At 41.0% G+C, this 21,966-nt stretch overlaps 1 protein-coding gene and 1 long non-coding RNA gene across 3 annotated transcripts in view; one reads left to right on the top strand and one right to left on the bottom strand.

Moving 5' to 3' along the window:
- Positions 1 to 18,056, top strand: part of LOC131585101 (uncharacterized) — a 52,579-nt gene extending 34,523 nt beyond the window's left edge. Inside the window, exon 4 of the long non-coding RNA XR_009278864.1 lies at positions 17,937 to 18,056. This is a non-coding gene — a long non-coding RNA (uncharacterized LOC131585101). The remainder of the gene's footprint in view (positions 1 to 17,936) is intronic.
- PHACTR3 (phosphatase and actin regulator 3) overlaps positions 1 to 21,497 on the bottom strand; it is a 99,283-nt gene extending 77,786 nt beyond the window's left edge. Inside the window, exon 1 of one of the 2 annotated variants that reach the window (XM_058850818.1) lies at positions 21,291 to 21,497. In XM_058850818.1, the coding sequence (XP_058706801.1) occupies positions 21,291 to 21,393 (103 nt within the window). In that variant the 5' untranslated portion in view covers positions 21,394 to 21,497. The remainder of the gene's footprint in view (positions 1 to 21,290) is intronic. The other variant, XM_058850819.1, reaches the window with a different exon arrangement.
- Positions 21,498 to 21,966: the final 469 nt, after the last annotated feature.

Below are 21,966 nucleotides of genomic sequence, written 5' to 3'. Positions count from 1 at the left end.
AGTAGGATATCCCAACACGTCGTTTATCCTCAGAAACTCACAGCTATCTCTCACCCTGGGAGTTCCAGGAGTGTGGTAATGTGGGCCAGGGAGGACCACGCCACTGTTCAGCACCAAGGTCAGCTCAGAACTATGTACAGCCAATAGAAAAGGACCTTGATGCAGTAAAAAGTCAAAACTTGCATCAAAAACACAGAGAAATCTCCACACTTGTTGAACAGAAATAGAGAAGTTTGGGTTTTTTTAAATCTAAACCTTATATTTTATTCATTAACTTCATTCTTTATAGGCCATTCTATGTGGAATATAATTCAAATAGATGTGAGATAAGTTTGTAACTCTATTTACTTTCAGTAATGCACAATGCAACTGCAGTGGGGAAAAAAGGCAGATTAAGTGAGCACTTGCACTTGCACATACTTTTCTTTGAACTCTTTATGTACAATATATGGGCTGAATCGTGCCTTTAGGCACAGGCTTGAACAAAGATCATAAACTGAACAAAAATCTCCAAAGACATAATATTGTAGCACAACTCCCTTTTGGCTTCATGATAGGCCAGCCACAAATGAGCTTTTTCCAGAGCATTTGACAGCATGTGAGCAACATCCTGGACACTCTCACCCAGCAGGGCAGGGCACTGTCACCTGTAAAACCTACTGCTCTCTCCACTTCATGTCTGCTCCTCAGCTACATCCCCAAAAAAGGGGAAATGTGTGTCTCATGTAAGCAGATGAGACAGACACACATTTTGAGTCCCTTCAATGGATGGACAGATCTAGAGACTGGATCTGCGTAGGTGATTTTTATTCTCTCTGAGTGTGGAAAACATGGAGATGCATTAGGTAGATTGAGATTAATCTATTCCTAGCTTAAACTGATCTAGATGCATGTGAGATGCTCATTTAGAAGGCATCTTAACATATTTTATACATGTAAAAAGGCAAATGAGGTCCTACTGGATTTATTATGTATCAAGCTAATGAGAGCTTTAATATTTAGAGAAAGGGTTGTCGTAAGTTCTGAACAAGTTCTTTGAGAATTTACTACTCACAACAAAGCTGGCCTGGGAGTCTAAAATTTCCACAACTTCTGAGTGTTGTGGGTGTAGAGAATTTCAGTACATAGTTCATAAAACTCAAACTGCAGTAAAGTTAGAAAATCTTCCCGATGAAGTAACCTGGAATGTGTACAGCACTAGAGAGAATGTGGCAAAAATGCACAGGGGAAATCCCAGAACAAAGACAAAAATCAATCACTGCACATTTACTTAAGTGGCAAAACTGACACATTACTGCACACAAAGACATTTTGGCCCAAAAGTTGTCCTTTCCATGAATCCTATGGGCTTTTTTACATGGAAATACTTACAAAATCTAATCCAATTTACCTAAGTGCGTGGCTTGGAAGTAGTTTAATTAAACCAGAGTAAATTTGCATGAATACTCTCTCCTAGAATTAAAGTAATCTTAATTCAATTTAGGTTCATTTACTTTATAACAGAATAAAGCTAAATTAAATTGAGCTCACTTTAATTCTCAACATGAGTGTCCACACAGATTTTAATAGTTAATTAATCCACTGTACTTTGTAAGTGAACCTGCATGGATTTTCATAGGCTGTGTTTATGTAAACAAGCTCTAAACACACTCTTATTTTATTTCAAGACTGTTCTATTTTCTGTTACACTCCATATGGACTAATTTAACAGTCACTAGGAGGAGCCAAGTATTAGCAGATTGTTCTTAACCAAGACTGTATTTTCCATCACTGTATGTAAAAGACAATTTTTTATATATTCTCTGAATTACAGTCCTCAATGCAGCCCTTTAGGCCTTAAAACCTACTGATGACAAACAAATGCTAGATATCATTTCTTAGAAAAAAAAGTCTTTAGATTCCATGTCTAAAAATTATATATTTAAAGATACTCCTTTTCAAAATAGAAAAGGAGCATAGCATAGATATAGCATAGCATGGCATAGAATTGGATTTTCTAGATAACAGATGCACTAAAACCTCAATTTGAAACAATTTTTGGACTCTGTCCCAGCACAAATCAATCATATGGATTCTGAAAATGCTAAGACAGATCTTGAAATGGTAATTAATTTGACATCACAATTTTGATGTCAAAGAAGAAACTCTGATTTATGTAAGTGAAGGCTCTAACTCAGCAATTATAAATGATGGTTTTCTAAGTTTCACTGTTTCCAAAGTTGCTGGGTCCCCTCATTAGTTTAAGTTTTTAAAATGTTCTCCTGTTCATGGGGTGAGAAACTCTATCTTTGGCTGCAACTCCTTTCAAATCACAGCTTGCTGGGCAAGGCTCATGTTAGCTGTGATTGCAGTTGGCAGGGCACTAGATTAGCTGTTGACATCAAGCCAACATTTAATTTTGTTTTCTTGAGTCATCTGTTGCCAGTTCCCATGACAACTGCTCTTCTAGCCTTCAGATTTACTAGAGAAAACCATTAAAATGGCCAGGAGTACAGAAAGAGATCTTTGATGTAGATGGAAGTTCAACTGTTTCCTTCAGTGGAAACGGAAAGATCTTTTCAGTTATTACTTTAGCACCACGTAACTTCTGTTCAGGAAAACACTGATGTCCTTGTATTAGAAAAAACAGAGTGAATGGTAGTTTTTAACAAGAAATCTGCTTTAGCATCTTGCTACTACAGAATGAAGGTCTTTGTCTCTAAAAAATCATGCCATGCAGAGGACAGGAAAAAAAAAAAGTATTATTCTATTCTTGCATAGTAGTAACAAAAGATTAAATTTAAGATATGGATTTTTTTGATCTTCTAGAGTCCCTGTACATTTCCCTTTCTTGTTTCACAAATGTGTCACTTAGGTAAGGGATGTATCTGAGGAAGACATCATTACTGTGCTGAGTCAGCCCAGAGGTTGAACCAGACCAAAGGAAAAGGCCAATTCCAATCCTGTGGGAGCATCTGGGATCAAAAATACCTTTTGCTAAAAATACTTGTCAGTGTATATAAAATATGTACAACCCAAAAACCCCCTGGTTATGAAAGCAGAAGAAATTTAATACCATACTGGATAACAAGCAGTGCTTGTAGTAGAATGTTAACACTCAGGAGCTACTTCTAAGCCCATCTCCTGTTGACTTTCACAGGTCCTTCCAAAGTCTGAACTCCACATTCCCCTTATTCGCTGTGTTCGAAGTACTGCAAAGCACTAAGCACCCCCAAATCCCTTTGAAAGAAAAGGAAGCACAAATATAACAGAAATAGGTGCACAACTGGCTCAAATACAGCCAACATCCCAGATAGTCTCTGCATCTCTTCATTTGGTAAAACTTTCACCTCCAGTAGATGGAAAAACAAGCAGCTACACAACCCTTTTGTGGGTATTTCCCACTGCCCAGGAGCTTGTTCTAACAAGCATGACTTGCAGGAGGATGTCCAATTCCCCCTGACCTGCACAGAAAGGGCAGCACATGGCAGTGCTTGCATCCTCAGGTGAGGATCCAATACTCATGACTGTGTTCTAAGAATTAATGGCCCTCTGCTAAGGCAATACCCTAGAGATTTTTATGCACCCCATTTAGTTTGTGTTTCATTATACACATCTGGATTACTTTTCCAGGCTGGTTCTTCAACAGCAATCAAGATTCCCAAATGTGAGGATACATAAGCCTACTCTCTTGATTAAAATGGAGAGAACAAGGTGATTACTCTGACAAAAACTTACCTTGACTCTCTTCTCCTCCTCTGCCCAGCAGAAGCAGTTAAAACATTTTAAAGATAATGGGGGTGTATGTAGGAGAAAGATAAGGAGAGAGAACACACCACTTCCCCAGCTTAACTCTCCCAATCCCACTGGAGAATCATCTTCCACCAGCTGCAAATCCAGAGATCTCAGAAGTTGAGTATGTTTGGTACCAGCCACACTGCAGGGACTGAGTGGCTGTCCCCCAGTTTGGGTATAAAGCCACCCTTGGCACTGGATTTTTGGCACTGGTGTGAATTAGTGCCAAAAGGAAGCACTGTCAGCTCCCAGTGCTACACTGGAGATTGAACAGCCACATCCACTAAAGCTGGCAGTGTTTATGTAATGGTTTGGGCTGTGAATTCAGGCTCTGTGTGATTGTTTCAGAATGCACTTGGCTCGTGAATGCCACTGAGGCAGACACCCGCATACGTTCAAAATGCTCTGTTTCATGTTTTGCTTTTATCTTTAAATATATTTGAGTAGGTTTTTCCCTCTTCTAAAACAGCTCACATAATAGGTAGAACTAAAAATTATCTAATAGCTTCAGTGCCTTAGAGCTACTGCCATGCATGAAATTCAAACTGTGACTATAAAAAGAAGCAAGGACTTTCTCTCCAATTCACATTTTTAGCTGCTTCTCTGTTTTTTGAGAAGGACAGAACTTGTTCATGTTTCAGGTCAGAATCAGTTAAATAAAATGCAATCTGAAAGTTATTACACATCATCTGGGGAACTGGAGGCAAAAGTCTGGGGGTTTTTGACTGGTTGAGAAGGCAATAAGCTTAGTAAGATTGGTAGTTACTAATTAAGGTGGTAGCGTGACCCAAATTTGCTTTCACAGCCCTTACTGATTTAGTCAGATGCAGTGATATCCATTATAGCTGAGCAAATAGTTCCTGATGAGTAATGTATTTGCACCTCCGTACTTTCTATCCGCATATTCCCTTGATTGTGTCACAGTTTTCCTGTCACCATCACCAGCTTGCATGTGTTAGATTGTTTCTGCAGTGTTTGAAATGTGTATTGTCTGCGCTCAGCAGCCAAACACAAGTGGTACTGCTCAGTCCTAGTCCAATACCTTATGTCAGTTCATTCTGTGACTGAGTGCAACTCTTAATTAAGTTTATTTGCATGTGTGCAAAACATATGCTTGGCTATTCAAACCTTGCTTTGCACAGATGCTGCCTAATTTTGTTAAATGGGAGAGACCACCATAATTTTTAGGAGAAATTAGCAAAATTAGAATAGATTGAACCATTTGACTGTGTTCCCAGACTAACATGACTATTTGGTACCTTGCTTGTCAGAATTTAAATGTTATCTGTTTCCAAATGTTCTGAAATAAAAATTGGTGATTTTATTAAGCATGGGTGGCTGTTCCTGGGTTTTACCTTGAGCTCCACTCCAGCACAGGCTGAGACTCGGTGAGTTCTGAGCCATATGCACACTGAGACTCTCCTGCAGGCTGTATATTGAGACACTCCTGGAGACTGATTTTAGGTTGAATCATAACCTTTATGACTTTGGACGAGCCCACTGAGGAAGCTCACTGTGGGGAGCTGGTCTGTCTGCTGGAGCATGCCTTAATTGTGTCATCAGAGCCTTGGGTCATACTGTGAAGAGGTAGACGATGTCATATCCTCTAAACATGTTCTGACCATTCAGGCATTTAATCAGAGACTGACATATTTATTATGAATAAAAGGAACAGGAGGATACCATAAATTTCTTTAGAGCCACTTAATTGACAGTGCACTGGGTAATGAATGACCAATTAATAAAATGAAAGTAGAATATAATGGATTTGTGCTTTGTTTGTACACAGCACGCATCATTAGGACTCTTCAGCCATCATTAGCTCTGTCTCCTCTGCACTGAGTCATTCTGCTCCCTGGAAGAAGTCTGGGCTGCATCACAGAACTGCCAAACCATTCCACTGACAGAGCTACAGCTTTCTGGATTGTCCTCCTGTGCAAGCTGGTTCCATGAATTTAGGGGATTTTTTCCCATTTCTTTTTTTTTTCATTTCATGATGAGCTGGGTTATGCAGACAGCTCAAGGCTAACCTTGACAGAATTTTCCAAAAGCACAGATGTACAAAGAAAAACCTATCAAACAAAGAGCCTGGGCTCTTGGAGGACTCTGCTTGGGTCACCTGGAAAGGAACAGGGTGTGGAGAAACCAGGGGCAAGTAAAAGTGAATAAGCTTAGTGACTTGTAGTAGCATGACTTTTTCAGTCACAAAATAATAAAAAAAGAAACATTGAAGTAATGAAACAAAACCAAAGGAGGAAGAACAGTCTGGCAAATTCTGGCCTCTGTGCTATCAACTCTTATAAAGTTCTTCAACTAGTAGATTCTCAAGAAAATCCCCAAAGGGATTTTCTCAAAGTTCAGTTAAAATTTTTGTAATTCTAGTAAAAAATACAGCCCTTGATCTACCAGAGAACTAGACAAACACTTAAAAATCAACTTTTGATTAAAAAAAGAAGCATTATTCATGCAATCTGGTTAAGCAGTCAGTCAATTATAACACACATATCAGTGGTAGCTGTGTGCTTGAATTCTTTGTATGTTTAGTTTCATATCCTGTGCTAAATAAAATAGGCATGGCAACAACATATAGAAGAGTTCTGTTACATACAATGAAGAAAATTTGTACAAAATATACAAATTCCTTTCATGCAAAAAAATCCCATGAGTGCACATGCAAAACACTTCGTTATGCCTGTTAGATATTGTAATTGCCATTAACTTGTGCAATTACTTGCTCTGCATCACAATTCCAGGTGAATGGTTAAATCAGCTTCAAAATGATGAATAGCTGAAAAATCCCATTTGAAACCCCAAGCCATTTCATTAAATTTCTTGTTGTGTAGTAAACAAAGTGCATATCACAAACTTACAAACTGCGAGCTGTATTATTTCCTGAAGTGACTGCAGTATTCCCAGGAGAACTGAGGTTGTTGTTTATGGAACAAGAATTCCCCATGCAACAGCAGTGAAATTGTTCTTCCTATCAGGACTCAGCCACATCATCAGGATGGGTTATTTGGGCCCTGTCAAACCTTGGCTGTTCTGCTAGGGCCATTAAACACTTTTTTTATGCTGTGATCTGAGCGTTTGAACACTTTCTGCATAAACCCATTAGCAATAACTTGGTTACAGACATACATAATTGACTGGATTTTCTCTTTTTTAGGTGAACAAACTATGGGTGGGGTTGGGTTTTCTGGAGTCTTTTTCAAGGAGAGGAGGACTGAAATATTACAGCTGTAAATGTAATTTTTAGTGGGAAAAATTGGAAAATGAGCATGGTTCTGTAGTACTTCTTAAGGACTATCAGAGTAGATTTGTCCAAGCACTCCTACAGGACTGTTCCACACTTAAATCCTCTTGGATCTAAAAGCTTTGTTCTCATCACTTTTGATGACTAAATGTCTTAATATTTGGCTCTACAATTTCTGGGAGAAAGAGCTCTTATAGTGGTATTTCATCGGCTGAAATTCAATCCTAAATATAGCTGAAGTTTGAGCAACCTCTTCTATATGGATATTAGAGGCAGAATTGGTGCTCGAGGTTGGCTTCTTGTAAGCTCACCCCAGGCTACTGTGAGGATGTGACTGCAGGCCCAATGGATTTATAGTGATGTGAACCATGAAGAAAGAAAATGTCAGAAATCCGGATACCCTTGGGTTGTGCTTTTCACACATGTTGACAGGAAAAACCACAAAATACAAATGTAAACAGGTGATAGCTGCCATCCTATCCTTACCTCTCCTTTTCCCACTTTCCTCCACCAATGAAAGCTGCAATTGGGGTTTTTTTCCAGCAACAATGATGAAAAATGAAAAATTAAAACCTTACAGCTACTTTCTCTCATCCTGGGGATTATCCTAGAGCCTGACCATAGCTGCAGTGCAGAAAAATCTGGGCACATATTTTTAAAATTCAGATTTGAGCAACAACATCAATAACAGCAAATCCCCAAACCCCACCCCCTTGCCCCCTGCCAGGACCTGGACCACACATAGACTGTAATTACCAGAGTTATTGCTGAGGAGAGAACATCCAGAATGCAATTATGCTATTAGGGCAGGGTAATCAGAATAACTTGCTTATTAGAGAAAACCATATACTTGTCCTACGCTATTATTTTCACTTCTGTAAAAGAGCCTCCTTAGGAGATACAACAATTAAACAGTGATTATGCATGTCAAATCAATTTTCAGTGGATATAGATTATATGATAGCACAGGACCTGAAAGGGAATCACAGTTTAGTGTCCAGGCATTTAAATTGTGCAAATAGTTTTACAGTGATGCACTGGTTTGGATGTGCCACTGTGAGTTCCCGTTATCCTCAGTCCAACAAGCTGATGGTCAGTATCAAACACAGATGTGAAATGCCCAGTAAAAATGCATTCAAGCTGTTAAATCTCAGGCAAAACCCTAAAAATATGAATAATTACCATTCAAACATCAGTGTTATCAGAATCTGATGCTTGAGCCACCTGGAAGTTGCTGATTTGAATGTGATACTTGTGTGACAATTTATGAAAATGATACTTTCTACATCTTCGGGATACAATTGCTGTAAATAACCCATCTGTCACAGGAATCATCCTAAATAACCAGGCTGTCACCTCAAGCAGACTTAGATGGTAGTGGAATAGATAAAGCCTTCTTCACATCTCAGAAGGCAGAGTGCCTTTGGGGCAGAAAATGGTTGAAATAAAACAGTTTCTTAAAACCGCTCCAGACACACTATTTTTACTTTGAAGTCATTCCTTCTGAAAGCCACCCAAGATGAGAGCAGGAGCACTGGGTCAGTCAGCCTTGCTGCAATGATAAAATGCCTGCAATGGAATCTCTGTGCTTTTTCTGGAGGTTACAAAACATCCGAGCTAGCAGTGGTTTTGGCTTGGGCACAGGTGGATGCTCCAAGGGAAATGAGGGAACGAAAATTTGGGCTTTAGAAGGTGTAATTAAAATTTCACAGCAATAGCCATGAATCTTAAGTTTGGAGCATGTCTTGGATGTTTAGTGAAGTGGAAGGACTTCATTTTTGTGGTGCTGAATTGATGATTTCTGGTGTCCAGGGACTGTAAGATGTGACTTGAGGCTGTAAGGCAGGAAATCGGTATTGCCATGACAAATTTTGCAGAATTCAGTACATAACAGTTGTTATTCTCAGGAGAATCTTGCAGCACCAGTTTTTTGACCACTTCTTCACAAATTCCTTTATCTGCAAGACCTGAGCATGCCTGAACTTTGTCTCTCTAGCCCTTGCTCTCACTCTGAGCTTATCAGAGTCTGCCAGTGTTATCAGCTGAGGGACTCTCAGTGCTCTGATGCTGCAAGAGCCATGAGCCCTTGGAGCAGTCACCCAACATGTTCATGACTCAAAGCCAACACCTGTAGGGCTCCTTGGAAAAACTGTTCAGAGCTGCTATAGCAGAAAAGCAGGATTGATGTGGTAAAACATCTTCCAAAAAGCTGCCGACCACAGCAAAGCGAGAAGGCAGCCACTTACCCCAGCTATACAGACCTTGCCTGCAGCCCTGCTTTCAACAGCTCAAGATGCAATTACACATCTATTCACCACCATTGCAGGTGCAAGCTGAGCAACAGCACGAGTATGAAGGCGTGTGGGTGTGCAAATGCCTCATTACGGTGATTTGTTAGCACAGTGAGTGATGCTTTGTGTCCGATGAATGTGTAAATTAGGTGCTTAGCTTACTTGAGTGAAAAAACGTTTCACTTTGCCTCCCTGGCCCGTCTCTCTCGACAGACACTGGAAAAGGAAGTAGTTTGGTTCCTTGTCAAAGTAGCAGGTTCCATCTAAAATCTAACCCGGCTCTCTTCTGCTGTCCTTGGGTTTCTAACAATGAAGGAAAGTGAATCTTGAGAATTAGTCGTGTTGAATCGTATCTTAATCACATGCATGATATGCTCTTATGCAGCATTAGAGTAAGAGGCGTCACATCTTGTGTTGTCATTTCTGGGACAGAAAACTGGGGCTGTTGGCTGGGTTTAAATCATTTCTGGCATTAACGAGATTCTGACCAGAGGCTTTATTTCATGTTCAGGATCTGCGCTGCATTATTTCCTATTATATCACAACACGTTGCAAAGGAACAGCTAAGTTACCAAGACTAATCCTTTAAGTCTTTCTTTCTTTCTTTACAATGTCAGACAAAATAAGACTATGCCATATTTCTGTAATCTCTCTTGTATTATCAGAATATTATGATCTGTAACAACAAAATCTCCAAACTGCACGATTCCCATCAGCTGTGATATGCTTAGTCTTGTCCCTTTCTGTCAGAAAAGATATTTCTAAGTCTCTGTGATTTCATTTTAACAGACAATATCTGGTTAAAAATCAGATTATTAATGTAAAGCAGGAAAAGAAGTTTCCTTGTGTTAAAAAATTAGTATATCTGAAAAACCATGATGTAATACCCAAAGTTCTCCTCTTTCTTCAAAAAACTACTTGAAATGAAAGTTAGTTCTGAAGGCACTGCCATTTTTTCCCTACTTGGATATGTACATTTAGATTAATCTGTTGAAAAGTAGATTTTGTTCCCAGACGACTTTACAGCAGCTACCAAGATCTAAAAAGATTTCTGCAATGCTCTGCTGGCAAATTGCAGGGGAATTTCTTGAGAGAGGGAGGGGAATTTGAATTAAAAACTAATTAATTAAACCCACCAGAATTAGCTTTCCATTTCCTTTAATAGGATGAGAAAATAAATTTTATAATATGTATGAAGTGTATCCTCCTTCTGAGACATCTGTCCTTTTGGACAGAGTGAAAACACCATCCCATACTTTCTATTCAGAAAGTTTGTGTTTATTTCTCTACTGGTATTTTATGATGTCTAAGCCACTAAAAGTATATTCAGTAACTTAACTCTTTTATAATTATTTCATTAGAGCAGCCAAGCAAATCATGATCTGAAAATTCATAAGCAAGTGTTTGGGTTGGAGAGGTTGGGGATTTTTACTGTTGGGTTTTTTAAAGAAGTTATTGCAAAATATGTCTAAAATCCTAAAAAAAAATATAGGAATTTAATTAATATTAAATTCCAGGGTGCAAAGCAGAATAGATTTTTCCACAGGTGCAGGACACAAATAGCTGATTATATAAAATATCATCTCCCAGATAAGAGAGATGAGTAATGCCCCAGGTCATAGTGCAGCTGTTTTAGAAAAGGTTGGTAGAACTAGAGACCCTTGATGTGTTGGAATAAAGCCTAGAAGTTGTGTTGCGAGAGCAGGAGTGAGAAAAATATAAATGGAACAAGATATTGAAAACAGCTTCTCTTGGTTTCTTGCTCCTGGGTTCTTCTTTTACAAACCAGGGTTGTTTAACCCCTTCATCTCCTGTCACCCACAATAACTTTGGAGCTCACTGGCAACTTGGAGCTCAGAGGAGCCAATCTGAAATCCTCAGTCATAAATGAGATTTTTAGCAGTGTAAGATCAAACTAAGGAGTGCTGGATCTGGATGGAGGCAGGCTTTGTTGGTTTATCTGTTGTTACAGCAGTAACACCCATTCTCTCCCCACAAGAATCCTTTGGGAGAAAGGCCTCTGGAGCAGGAGCTGCTGAATTTGCTAAGGCAGAAGGGACAGCTACTAGAATGAACTCCAACTGGATGGCAGAAAAGTCAAAAAACAGTAGAGAAAACAGACTGAGAAGTAAAAAGAGTTGCAACAAGCTCTACCCTGTCACATGAGAACAAGGGAATGTAAGGAAACACCAACCCAATGAGACAGAAGGAATGCCAGTCTTCCAGACCAGCCTGTGTTGCCTTTGGTGATACTTCCTTGGACTAAAGAGAGATAAAAGATAAATTTCTATTAGTTAGGGTTCCTTCTTAAAACATTTTCATTCATGCAATAGTCTGGGTTTTTGAAGGACGCTCCTTTGTACTTCTACACGTTAAAATTATCTTTTACTTGGCTTCCTTTCAGTTTATTCTTCTGGTTGAATTGCAGCAGCAAATGTACACCACAACACTAAGAAGTCTCTCTACTATCCATCTTGACAGCTGTAGTTCACATTCCCTATGTTTGCCTTAAGAAAATCCAGATCTGATCATGTCATCTGTTAAGTTCACCACTGCTGCAAGGGTTCAAGGCACCAGCCTCGGGCAGTGGCTGATATTTGCTCCCACTACAGATCAAACAGAATCAAGGGTTTAGTGAGGATACACAGTTTTTGTATCATGCCATTCCATCCTGAATTGGTATCAGGAGTTTACAGTAAAATAGTACATTCTCAGGAACCTCTGGTTTGTTCCTAAAATGTAGGGGAATCCCAGGTGGCAGGAGTTCACTTACACTCCTCACTTGCAGGAAGATGTGTTATTAAGTTCTCTGCAGTTAAGTATCTCCTGAGAAATCTGAAGTGATACTCACAGTTTTTCTCAGTTCTGATTTTTTTCCATTAATTTTCTTGAGTTAAACAAGAAACAAGGCATTTAAAACTTAGGTTGGACAAGTGGAGAATTTGTGTGAGTCCAAGACTCCATTTCCTTTTTTCTAGAGCTTTCTCTGCACAGTTGGTACTCTAATGTGAGTACATATTCTCTCCTTCTAGGCACTGTAACATGGAGCAAAGTCAAATGAGCAACTGTCATGGAAGGAAATATTTAAGCTGAAGTTAAGTTGAAGTGCTGTATCTGAAAATAGGATGGTTTTCTCCTTGTAACCTCTGCAATCCCAGGAAGCTGCTACCCAGTCTACAGAGCTGCTTTAATTAAAAAAAGAAACCAAAAAAACACATTTTTTTCTTCTATCCTAAATGCAGAGCTTACAAAATTACAGAAGTCCCATCTGCAAAGCATAAACTTCAGAGAAACCCAATTAAGTCAGTGTTGCATACACTATCATGTTCGCTCTATTTAAATATTCCACACAGATTCATCTCATTCATGATGGAACAATTACAAATGAACTTGCAAGAGCCAAGAAACTCTCTTGGAGGCTGATTTCCACTCAAGTTCTGCCTGAACTTCCCAAGGCAGCAGGACTGTTTCGAGATGCTGAGCAAATCTGCCCAAAGCATCAACCCCTGTGGGTTGTTTGAAGGTAGCACAGGAGAATGACCCTGCTGATTTCATGTGGAATTCATGTGGAATTCATGTGGAATTCATGTGTGTTCCTTCAGCCACCCTTCCCTTTGCTCCCAGCCTGTGCCAAGCTTCCAGCCCCTGTCAAGAACACTGTCCTAGACTGGACACACCTCAGCCCTGACCCAGTGCAGAATTTCTTTTAAGGATAAAAGCCCAAGTCTTGGTGCAGGCTGTTTAGCTGAAAGATGAGATGCAGAGCTCTGAGAGCAACTGAATGAAAAGTGACAGCCATTCCCAGCAGATCAATATGGACAAGGCACAGGGAAGACTGCGTGGCCTGAGGGATGCAGCAGCCCTCAGGAAACCGTGAAGGCTTCACTGGTTTGATGTAATGCAGTGATCTGTGTCCACTTGCTGGTTCTGCAGCAGCTGAACAGTTTGAGGATGTAAAACAAATAAATTAGATTAAGGAAATTAACACACAAACTGCCTCTTCATTATATGAACAATTCTGAAGTGCTTTATGCATAAGGACAAGCCTTCCTTCAGCTGCAACCACAGGTCCACATTGCTGACCCAGAATATCACTGTAGTACAGAAAGCAAGATAAGATCCCCTTTGATTCAGATCATCTTACTGAAATATTTATGCAGACTCAAGCACGGAGCTATTGACCTGCGTCAAGTCGCTATATGAGTTTCTCTCTGGGGCACATATAAATTGTGTATATGTTAGGCCATAAATCAACTTGAATTTCAAACAAAAGCATGGGATTTAATGGGCACAAAGAATCCATTGTATTAGCATCCAAACTGGCTACATTTCAAAGCAAAATCAAGGTATCATATTTACTTTTACTTACTCTTGGTGTTTATAGACTTGACCCGTGTAGAGAAGAGAGGGCAATTAGTTCTACATATTAAATTTTAAAAATACAGAGCCATAAATTTGGTTTAAAAACCTTATGTTATAAACAAATAAATGGTGTAGCCAATTCATTACAGCAAGACTTGGGCAATCTTGAAAGAGGGTTCCCAAATTAAAGATTTTGGGAAGAATTAACACTGTTACCTAACTACTCACTAAAATATACAGTTACATTTCCAGATAAAGATGATTCCCAGCATTATGTAACTCATTCCATTCTCAAAGTGTGGCAAACATCGACTGAATGAATAATCTTAAACCGCCTTCATTCATAGCTGAAGTGTGAGGATCTTTTATTATTTAACAGACACGAGTTTCTTTTATTTGCACAGAGAAGCAACTACTTGTGTGCACAAGTTATTAAGTGTGTAAATTAGGGCAGAGCTCTTTCACTTAAGGTATGAAATCAAATTTGGGGTTTACTTCTATTTTAAAAGAAAGCCTGAATTAAAAAGACAAAGGTAAACATAAAAACTACCAGGTATTTTCAATATGATGAGCTCACTCTCATAAATCCAGTCTAGGTTTTGATGGTGTATAATCAGTATTTCCACTTCTTGGATAAAGAGATTTTAACAGTTTAAGTGTCTTTTCAGCAACATTGAGACTACCTGCCAACTTGGGATTTAGAAGAAAAGACAATATTAAAACACTTTTTTCCCCCATTAAAGCTCTGTATTTCCTTTACAGAACTCCGAAGTTTGGCTAAATACAAATCTCCAAACACTGGGAACACTCAAGCACTGGAAAAGCCTAAAACCTACCCTCAGCATGAATAGCATACTTATTAACTGACCTCATTTAATTTCTGCAAAAGTAGCATTAAAACATAACTTCACCAAGCTCTCTCTTGATTCCCAAAACATAAACTGAGTATCAGTAAATAAAATACTCAGGCAACAGCAAAAAACAGTTTAAGGGTGCATCATGTTGAGCAATGTAATGATACCCCACCACTGACAGAAATTATATGTACAGGACCCAAATGATGGATTTGGAAGAAGGGAATCCATGCCCAGGAAGGTCCCACCTCTGCAGCTTCCCGAGCACACTGTGCCCATCCTCCTCTCCAGAGATGGGGAGATCATCCTCCCCTCCTGGAAAACGCTGGAGCAGAGCTGCCATGTGTGAGATGAGTCATGTGCCAGGGACAAGGGCTGCTGGGGAAGCAGATTCTCTGCTGCAGGACACAGGAAAAAAGGGAGTTCTGTGCTTCCAGTGAAGTTTCTCTGCATCACAGGGACTTGGGGTCCAGTTAGATCCGACCAAGGCACTGGGAATTTGATGAGAAATGAAAAGGCCTTCTCAAAAGCACAGTGGATCATTTCTTAAAATATAACTGCCACTGTAGTACTTGGTAATATGGTGATGATATGTGACAGAAAAACTCTATATTCACACAAATAGCAAATGTTTTGGGAAGCTTTATAGGAGTCAATTTGGATTTCAATGGAAATGAAAATGAGCTATTAACTAATAGCCTGCATGTCTCTAGTCCCTACTGAGTATTCCTGAGTACAGCCCCCAAAGGTGTGGAACAATAACTTTCTGCAGGGAGCCCTTAGGAACAGGAACTTCTGAATGAGAGAATATCGCTAAGTTTCATATATATAAAACATAAGGTTCAGTTATAAACTGGAGCAAAAGCACTGATTAGATAATTTTGTCCATAAATTAATAAAGGAAAGGATGTAGGAGACCTGGTAAAATTCTGTTTCAGAAAAATGCAGGCAAAACAAACTCTGTTAACAGAACAGACTTGTTGATAGAGAAAGATGAAATGGAAACCAAAATCTTTCTGGTGAAAAAAAAAAAACCAAACAAAACCTCAAACAACTTTTTATAGGTGGCCTGGCTCAAGCATTACGATAAAATTTTAAAATTCATGCAACAACTAAAGACATCACAGATAAGCCTTTAAGTCCCTGATTTAAGTTGCATTGATCTAAATGACTGGAGAAGGATGAAGCAGCATCTCTCTGTCTTCCCTCTGCTATCAAGTTCCTTCCATCTTAAGCACATGTTGGAAGTTAAGCACACACTTAGAAGATTTTCTGAATTATGAGCCTGGCATGAAAAGATTTGCAGCAAAAATGACTCAAGCAGATTCAGAGAGCTGGCACCAATCTATGTGCACTCCAGCTGAATTCCTGCTTGTCTTTGCCTTCCCTTTGCTCTATGCCAGCACCTGCAGCCCAAACCTACCACACTTTACTTTCAATCTGCTTTTGAGTTTCCAAACATCCCCCACCAGTAGATTCCAACATCACTGAGGTTACCAGTGTCCTGCTTAAGGGGAAAGCACAGCTTTCCAATGGCTCACAGGCTCCCTACCACTGCTCGAGGCTCAGACCGAGCAATCTTGTTCAAGGAACAAATACAGCAGTAACAGGAATCAATTAAAATCTTCAGCATCCAAATCAACCCAAAAATTGTAAGAGAAGACAATGATAGATATGGAGTGGCACAGTCCATCCAGGGGAGGTTACAGCTTCAAAACAGAAGACGATAAAGCCATATTAGAGAGTATTCCTATACCTGCTGTTTATTGCATCCCAGCTTTCCCTGGCCATTACTTGGATGGCTGATGTCCTTCCTCACTCTGCCTGTGAGGCTCTGCTGGCTTTCAGGTCAGCCTCCAACCCAAAGAGAGATGAAGTAAAAGGAACATAACATTTCAAATCTCATCTCAGCATCTCTTCTTTGCATCCTAGAAGAACACTTACCAGAATGTTGCCTGCTACACAACTTTTGAATTATGAAAACAAGAAACAGTGATGGAGGACCTTTTAAGTCTTATGCAGTTGTTCTCCCCTGGCATTAATCCAGAGCACAGAGCTGCTGATTACACGTGGTATCAATAGAAAAAAAAAGGGAATGAGTGTCTGGCATAGACATGCTCATGTATCTCTGGAATAGCTACTCTGCAGTAGCTCTAACTTGTCAGGTCTTGAAGCACACCACACCAGAGGAGAGGCTGAGGAGCCCCCCTTCACCAGGCAGTATGAAATTATGATGACAGAGCTGTTAACAACATCTAACACCACTGCCTGCACCACAACAGCTCCTTGCCTGGATACACATCCTTCACTGGAGGACAAGGAACACATGGTGGACCCCTGGCAAGGTCTGCTGGAGAGCTCAGTAACCCCATCCTGGAGATTTTCGTTAATTGTGTGGTTCCAGGAAGGAAAGGCAGCAGCACAGAGAGCAAAACGTGATGGCATCAATGTGTACTTATACAAATTCAAATGGATTATCCCAAAATTAAGGGGGGGGAGGGGGATGACATTTTCACACATTGTCATGGTTGTCTGTATCTCCTCAAGTAATACAGAGTTTTGACATGGTGTGTTCTTCTTCAGTCTGTGCACCCCTCCCTTTTATGATACAAATCAAATGAGATTGTCAATCTTCTCTCTGCCCTGTGACTGCTGGAAGGATATAATGAGAGCAATATTTTGGCTTCCTGCAACTGTCTCTCAATTAGATGGTGATACTGAAATCTGTTCTCTTTAGACTCCCCTTTCTCTCTTGATCCTTATCTGGAAACATGGAGGAGGAGAAAGACACATAAGATACGGAAATTCTTGACATCCCTGGAAGTGTTCAAGGCCAGGTTGGATAGGGCTTGGAGCAACCTGATCTAATCAGGTCAGCAAGGTGCCCATGCCTGTGGCAGGGAGTTGGAACCACATGATCTGTAAGGGCCCTTCCAACCCAAACCATCCTGTGATTCCATGAATAAGATTAAATTCACTTTCTGAACAACAGCCTGGCCTAGACACAGTCTATAGTTAAGCAAGATATGAGTATTTTGATGTCTGTTTCCCAAACTAAGGGCATCCTCCTTTTCCAAGACTTGCTCACTCAGTGTGACAGTGAGCTTAAACAGACTCAAACACGAAGCCCAGTGTCCGTTGTACTACAGTAATTCTCATAAAATACTGCTCAGTGGCCATAAAATAGTTCACTTAAATACAGGCTGAAATGCATGATTTTATCTTAAAGGAGAAAATAAATAACTGATCCAATTAAAGCAAGGAAACACTCATTCCTTCTTATTTTCCTTATTTCCAGTATTCTCTGCATTACCAATAGGACCTCTATGCACCATTTAAATGCTGGAGGAAATCATCTTTTTGTCAGTAGAGCGTGAACTAAAGTCCATCTTTTCTTCTTAGACCATGACTGTGACGTCTTTACTGATCACTGTGAGGAGCTGCTGTTTAATTAAAGTTGCACATGAAGGATCTAAATCAGTGAATTTGTATCTCTGATTTAGAATAAATAGCTATTAACTGCCCCTAGTCTAGTTTACTGAACACCTTGTTTATCTGACTTATTATAGGAATATTGGTAAGATTGTAGTGGCATGTGGTAATTTTGTAAGTTTTTTATATTCGATTAAAGTCACTGTAAAGATTACAGCTCTTCTAAGGTTATAAAATAGCTTTTCATTTCTACAGTGAATGCTTTGTGAAGAAAAGCACACTAGATAAGAGGCTTTATCATGAAGCCTTTATTGTTCAAGGCTTGGAGTAATTGCAGCTTCTGCTGGCATTAGTCAGGACTGTGAGTGTGAGGAAGTCTCAAAAATCAGCATCTAAGGATATTTGAACCAGCCAGCTACTGAGTTATTCCATGTTCTTGCTGGATGAAAATAGAGTCCTCTTTAAAAATGAACAAAACACAATAAAAACCTCACAAACAAACAAACTTCAGCTCTGCTCTCACGTGGGGAAACTCCCTTTGACATTTCACCCAAGCTATAGTTCATAAAAAATTGCAAATGAGGCACTGGGAAGGTGAAACAACCCTCATCATCTCAGCCTGCTCATCCCGAGTTCCTTGGATCTGATGTTTACATTGCTCAGGATCAGCTAAAAAGCAATGATTTGGTCCAGTGAGAGCAGATTCTGAGACAGCCAGCGAGGCTCAAACCCTGCTCTGATGGGTCAGTTCTACTGGTTAAATTGGTGTTTCAGGAGGGAAAGGAAAATGAAACATTGCATCACAGGATTTCCTTCGGGGAATACACAAAAATCTTTATGCTGCCAGGTCTACACTTTCAGCTATGGCACTGAAACTTCCTACATAAACGAAAAACCACCATAATTGCACATGTCAAGAAGAGGAATATAAATATGTCTTTAAACCAAAAATCCATCAGGAAATTTTTGAGAGTCTAAGCTGCCCTACCACATATCCTACCTCAATGTACTTTCCTCAGTAGGCACAGCCAAATGAGTTGATGCAGAATAATCCCTGACCACATCATACAGCCAAAAAACTGTTCCAAAACAAGAGTGCATCTCCAGTAGGGATATGGCATCACTCAAAGGCCAGGTAAAATTAGGAATGGTTTTTGCAGGGATCCTACAGTTATGCTCATATTTTGGTATAATTTTGGTTGGTTTGTCTGTGATTTAAACATGCAACTTAAATATTAATAGGATTAATTTAGTTTTTGGATTAACAAAGAATCTTACATGTTCACACTTCTCTACATGGTTTGTCTGTGAGCAGGGTTGGGATGTAAACACAAACTTTGGACACAGCATTTCCCACTCCTAAGACTGGCTTTTGACCTAGAGTCCCTAGATGTTTATGTTGGTATAATAATAATGAATAAATTATTATCCAGGACAGTAAAATAAGATAAACTGCAATTTTATGTCATCTAGCATTCATAATTCTTAAAATAACATCAATTTTATTCCAGATTTTTAAGTAGCCAAATGTGTGAAGTTGCTCATAATGATTGCTCATAACACTGTAGGGTAAAATTTTATTTAAATTAAGCAATTTAGGTTCATTTTATTATTATCTGGAAGCATACAGATGTTCAATACTATTTGATGAACAAATTTAAAACCTGAAAATATTACCAAACACGCTAATCCTACCACTGACTATTCATACCTACCTGAACAAAAACAAATATGTATTTAACACCTTTTGTTTCTCTCCACATATTGCATGAATAACAGAATACATACAAGACACCTTCTCCTGCGTTTTAGTAGAGCTTCTGCCATGCAATGGGACAATCTGATGGAGCTGGTAATAGGGGAAAAATCCTCCTTGGTATTGACAGCTCCCTCCCCTAACAAAAAGCACAATAATGTTTATATCTTTGTCTATTTGTCGGACATGTTGTGTACTTTCTTTGTCGTGTGTCTCACAAAGGCCAAAAGAATTAATTAGAGGAAAACAATCTAGAGGAATTAAAACTGAGGTTGCACACGCCTTCCTTTCATTAGTCACTTCTGCTTCCAGAAATCAAATGGCAGAAACATACATTCCTCTTTCAGTCAAGATTGCCCCTTTGGGAGTGAGTCGAGCAGTTCATGTTAGAAGAGTCCTTTGTTCCCTTCACTTAGGGTATTGGAACAGTTGGTAATCAGGGATAAATCATCCACTGTTTGCCTTAATTTAATTTGTATTTCACTCCAGACCAATGCACTCACAATTGCTTGATAAGGCAAATAAATAGAAGAACTCAAATTAGATACAAATATTAATATCCTCATTGGCTCAGAAGGAAGCAATATAGCAGGTGTATGAATAGAGCCCGGAATATTTTATTTACTCAGTAATCTGAGAAAGGGGAACAAAGTTCAACCCGAAATTCCATCCAGGGACTGTCTCCTCAGGCTGGTAGTGCCTGACCCACAACCCAAACCCATTTCTAGGCTTAGAAATCAGCAGTGAGTAGTGATGATCAACACCCCATTCATTGTCTTTATGCTGTTTTGATTACTTCTTTTCTCATAAAGAAACCTGACAGCTCTTGTGTGACCACAATCTATTCAGGGAAACTGAGAGTAAACTGGCTCTTACCCTTTGCTTCCAGCTTGTTGTTGTGCCTTTCCGTGCAATCACATCACATCAAAGTGATGTAGCTATTTGTTTCTTTTTTTTTTCCTAAAGGTCTCAACACTGCTTAGATTCTGACGATCTGAAATCACTGAGTCACCACCAACAGACATTTAGAATTACTCTTCAAAGTGAAGATGAAAATACCATTAGCCATTGTTTAAAAAAAAACCAAAACAACAACTAATCATAATATTCTATTTATACACTAACGATTGGGCTGTGTCCCCTCAGCACCACCCTCTGTGCCCACACTTCACAAGGAGATTACGCTTCTCCCTATGAAGTGAAAATTACCTTCTGGTGGGCAGAAAGCGTTTAATTATGACTCTGCTTCCCTTGTCTCCATGGCGATCCCATGCAAACAGCCTGCTTTATTAGCGCTCATTTCCCCCTCCCCACCAAAGTCATAAATGAGCTGTGCGGGCCCCGGGGACCCCCGGCCGGCCGGACCCGGCACCGGCGGGCGCCCGATGGGGAAGCCGCGGGACGCGCTCGCTCTAATCCCGTTTGGAGCTCAGCCGCTGCACCATTTCGGCACTTACTGCAGGAAATGTGTTCCCAATTGCTGCCCGCCCGTGGCGGACGGGCTCCCTACAAACTGGCGGATGCTCCCGGCGCGCCCCGAGCGCCGCCGGCGAGAGCGGGGCCGTTACCTGGGTGCTCGCCGGGGCCCGCGGGGTCGGTGAGGATGCTGGGGTCACTCTGCGATCTGCCTCGCGGGAGAAAGCAGCCGGTCCCTTCTTCCGATGCAGCCATGAGGTGGAGGGCGGGAAGCTCAGAGGAGGAGGGAGGAGGAGGCGCTCATGGAGCCGGAGGCGGCCGGGGGACAATGGGGGACGGGGGTGCGGCGGCGGCGGCGGCGGCGGCGGCGGCGGCGGCGGCGGCGGCGGCTGCGGGGCGTCAGCCGGGCAGGACCAGCCTCGGCAGCATCTTCCCCGGCGCCGTCGGCAGGGCTGCGGCGCGGCGCTCCGCCGGCTCCGGGCGCTCAGGGGGCAGCTCCGGGCGCCTCAGGGGGGTGGGCCATGCCGCCTGGCGGGGTGGGGAAGAGCCGGGGCGCGGGCCGCCGGCCCGGCCCCCCGCCGCCGCCGCCCCCTCCCGGGACGCCCCCCCGAGCGCCGCTGCCGGAGTCGCCTCAAGCCGCCGCGCTGCTGAGCGCATCCATTGGAAAACATTGGGATTCTCCCATCCTGCCCCGCGAGCGCCGCCTGACGTCACGGGGGGGCGGGGGGGGCGCCGCACCTGCACTGCACAAAGGCGGGGGCTCCGCAGGTGCGCGGGTCCAGCCCCGGAGCGTCACCGGCCCAGAGCCCCGCCCTCGCTGTGCGGGAC

The sequence above is a fragment of the Poecile atricapillus genome, chromosome 15, assembly GCF_030490865.1.
Source record: "Poecile atricapillus isolate bPoeAtr1 chromosome 15, bPoeAtr1.hap1, whole genome shotgun sequence".
Classification (NCBI taxonomy): Eukaryota; Metazoa; Chordata; class Aves; order Passeriformes; family Paridae; genus Poecile; species Poecile atricapillus.
Note: the sequence above shows the minus strand (reverse complement) of the source record. Positions and strands in the feature narration are given on the sequence as shown.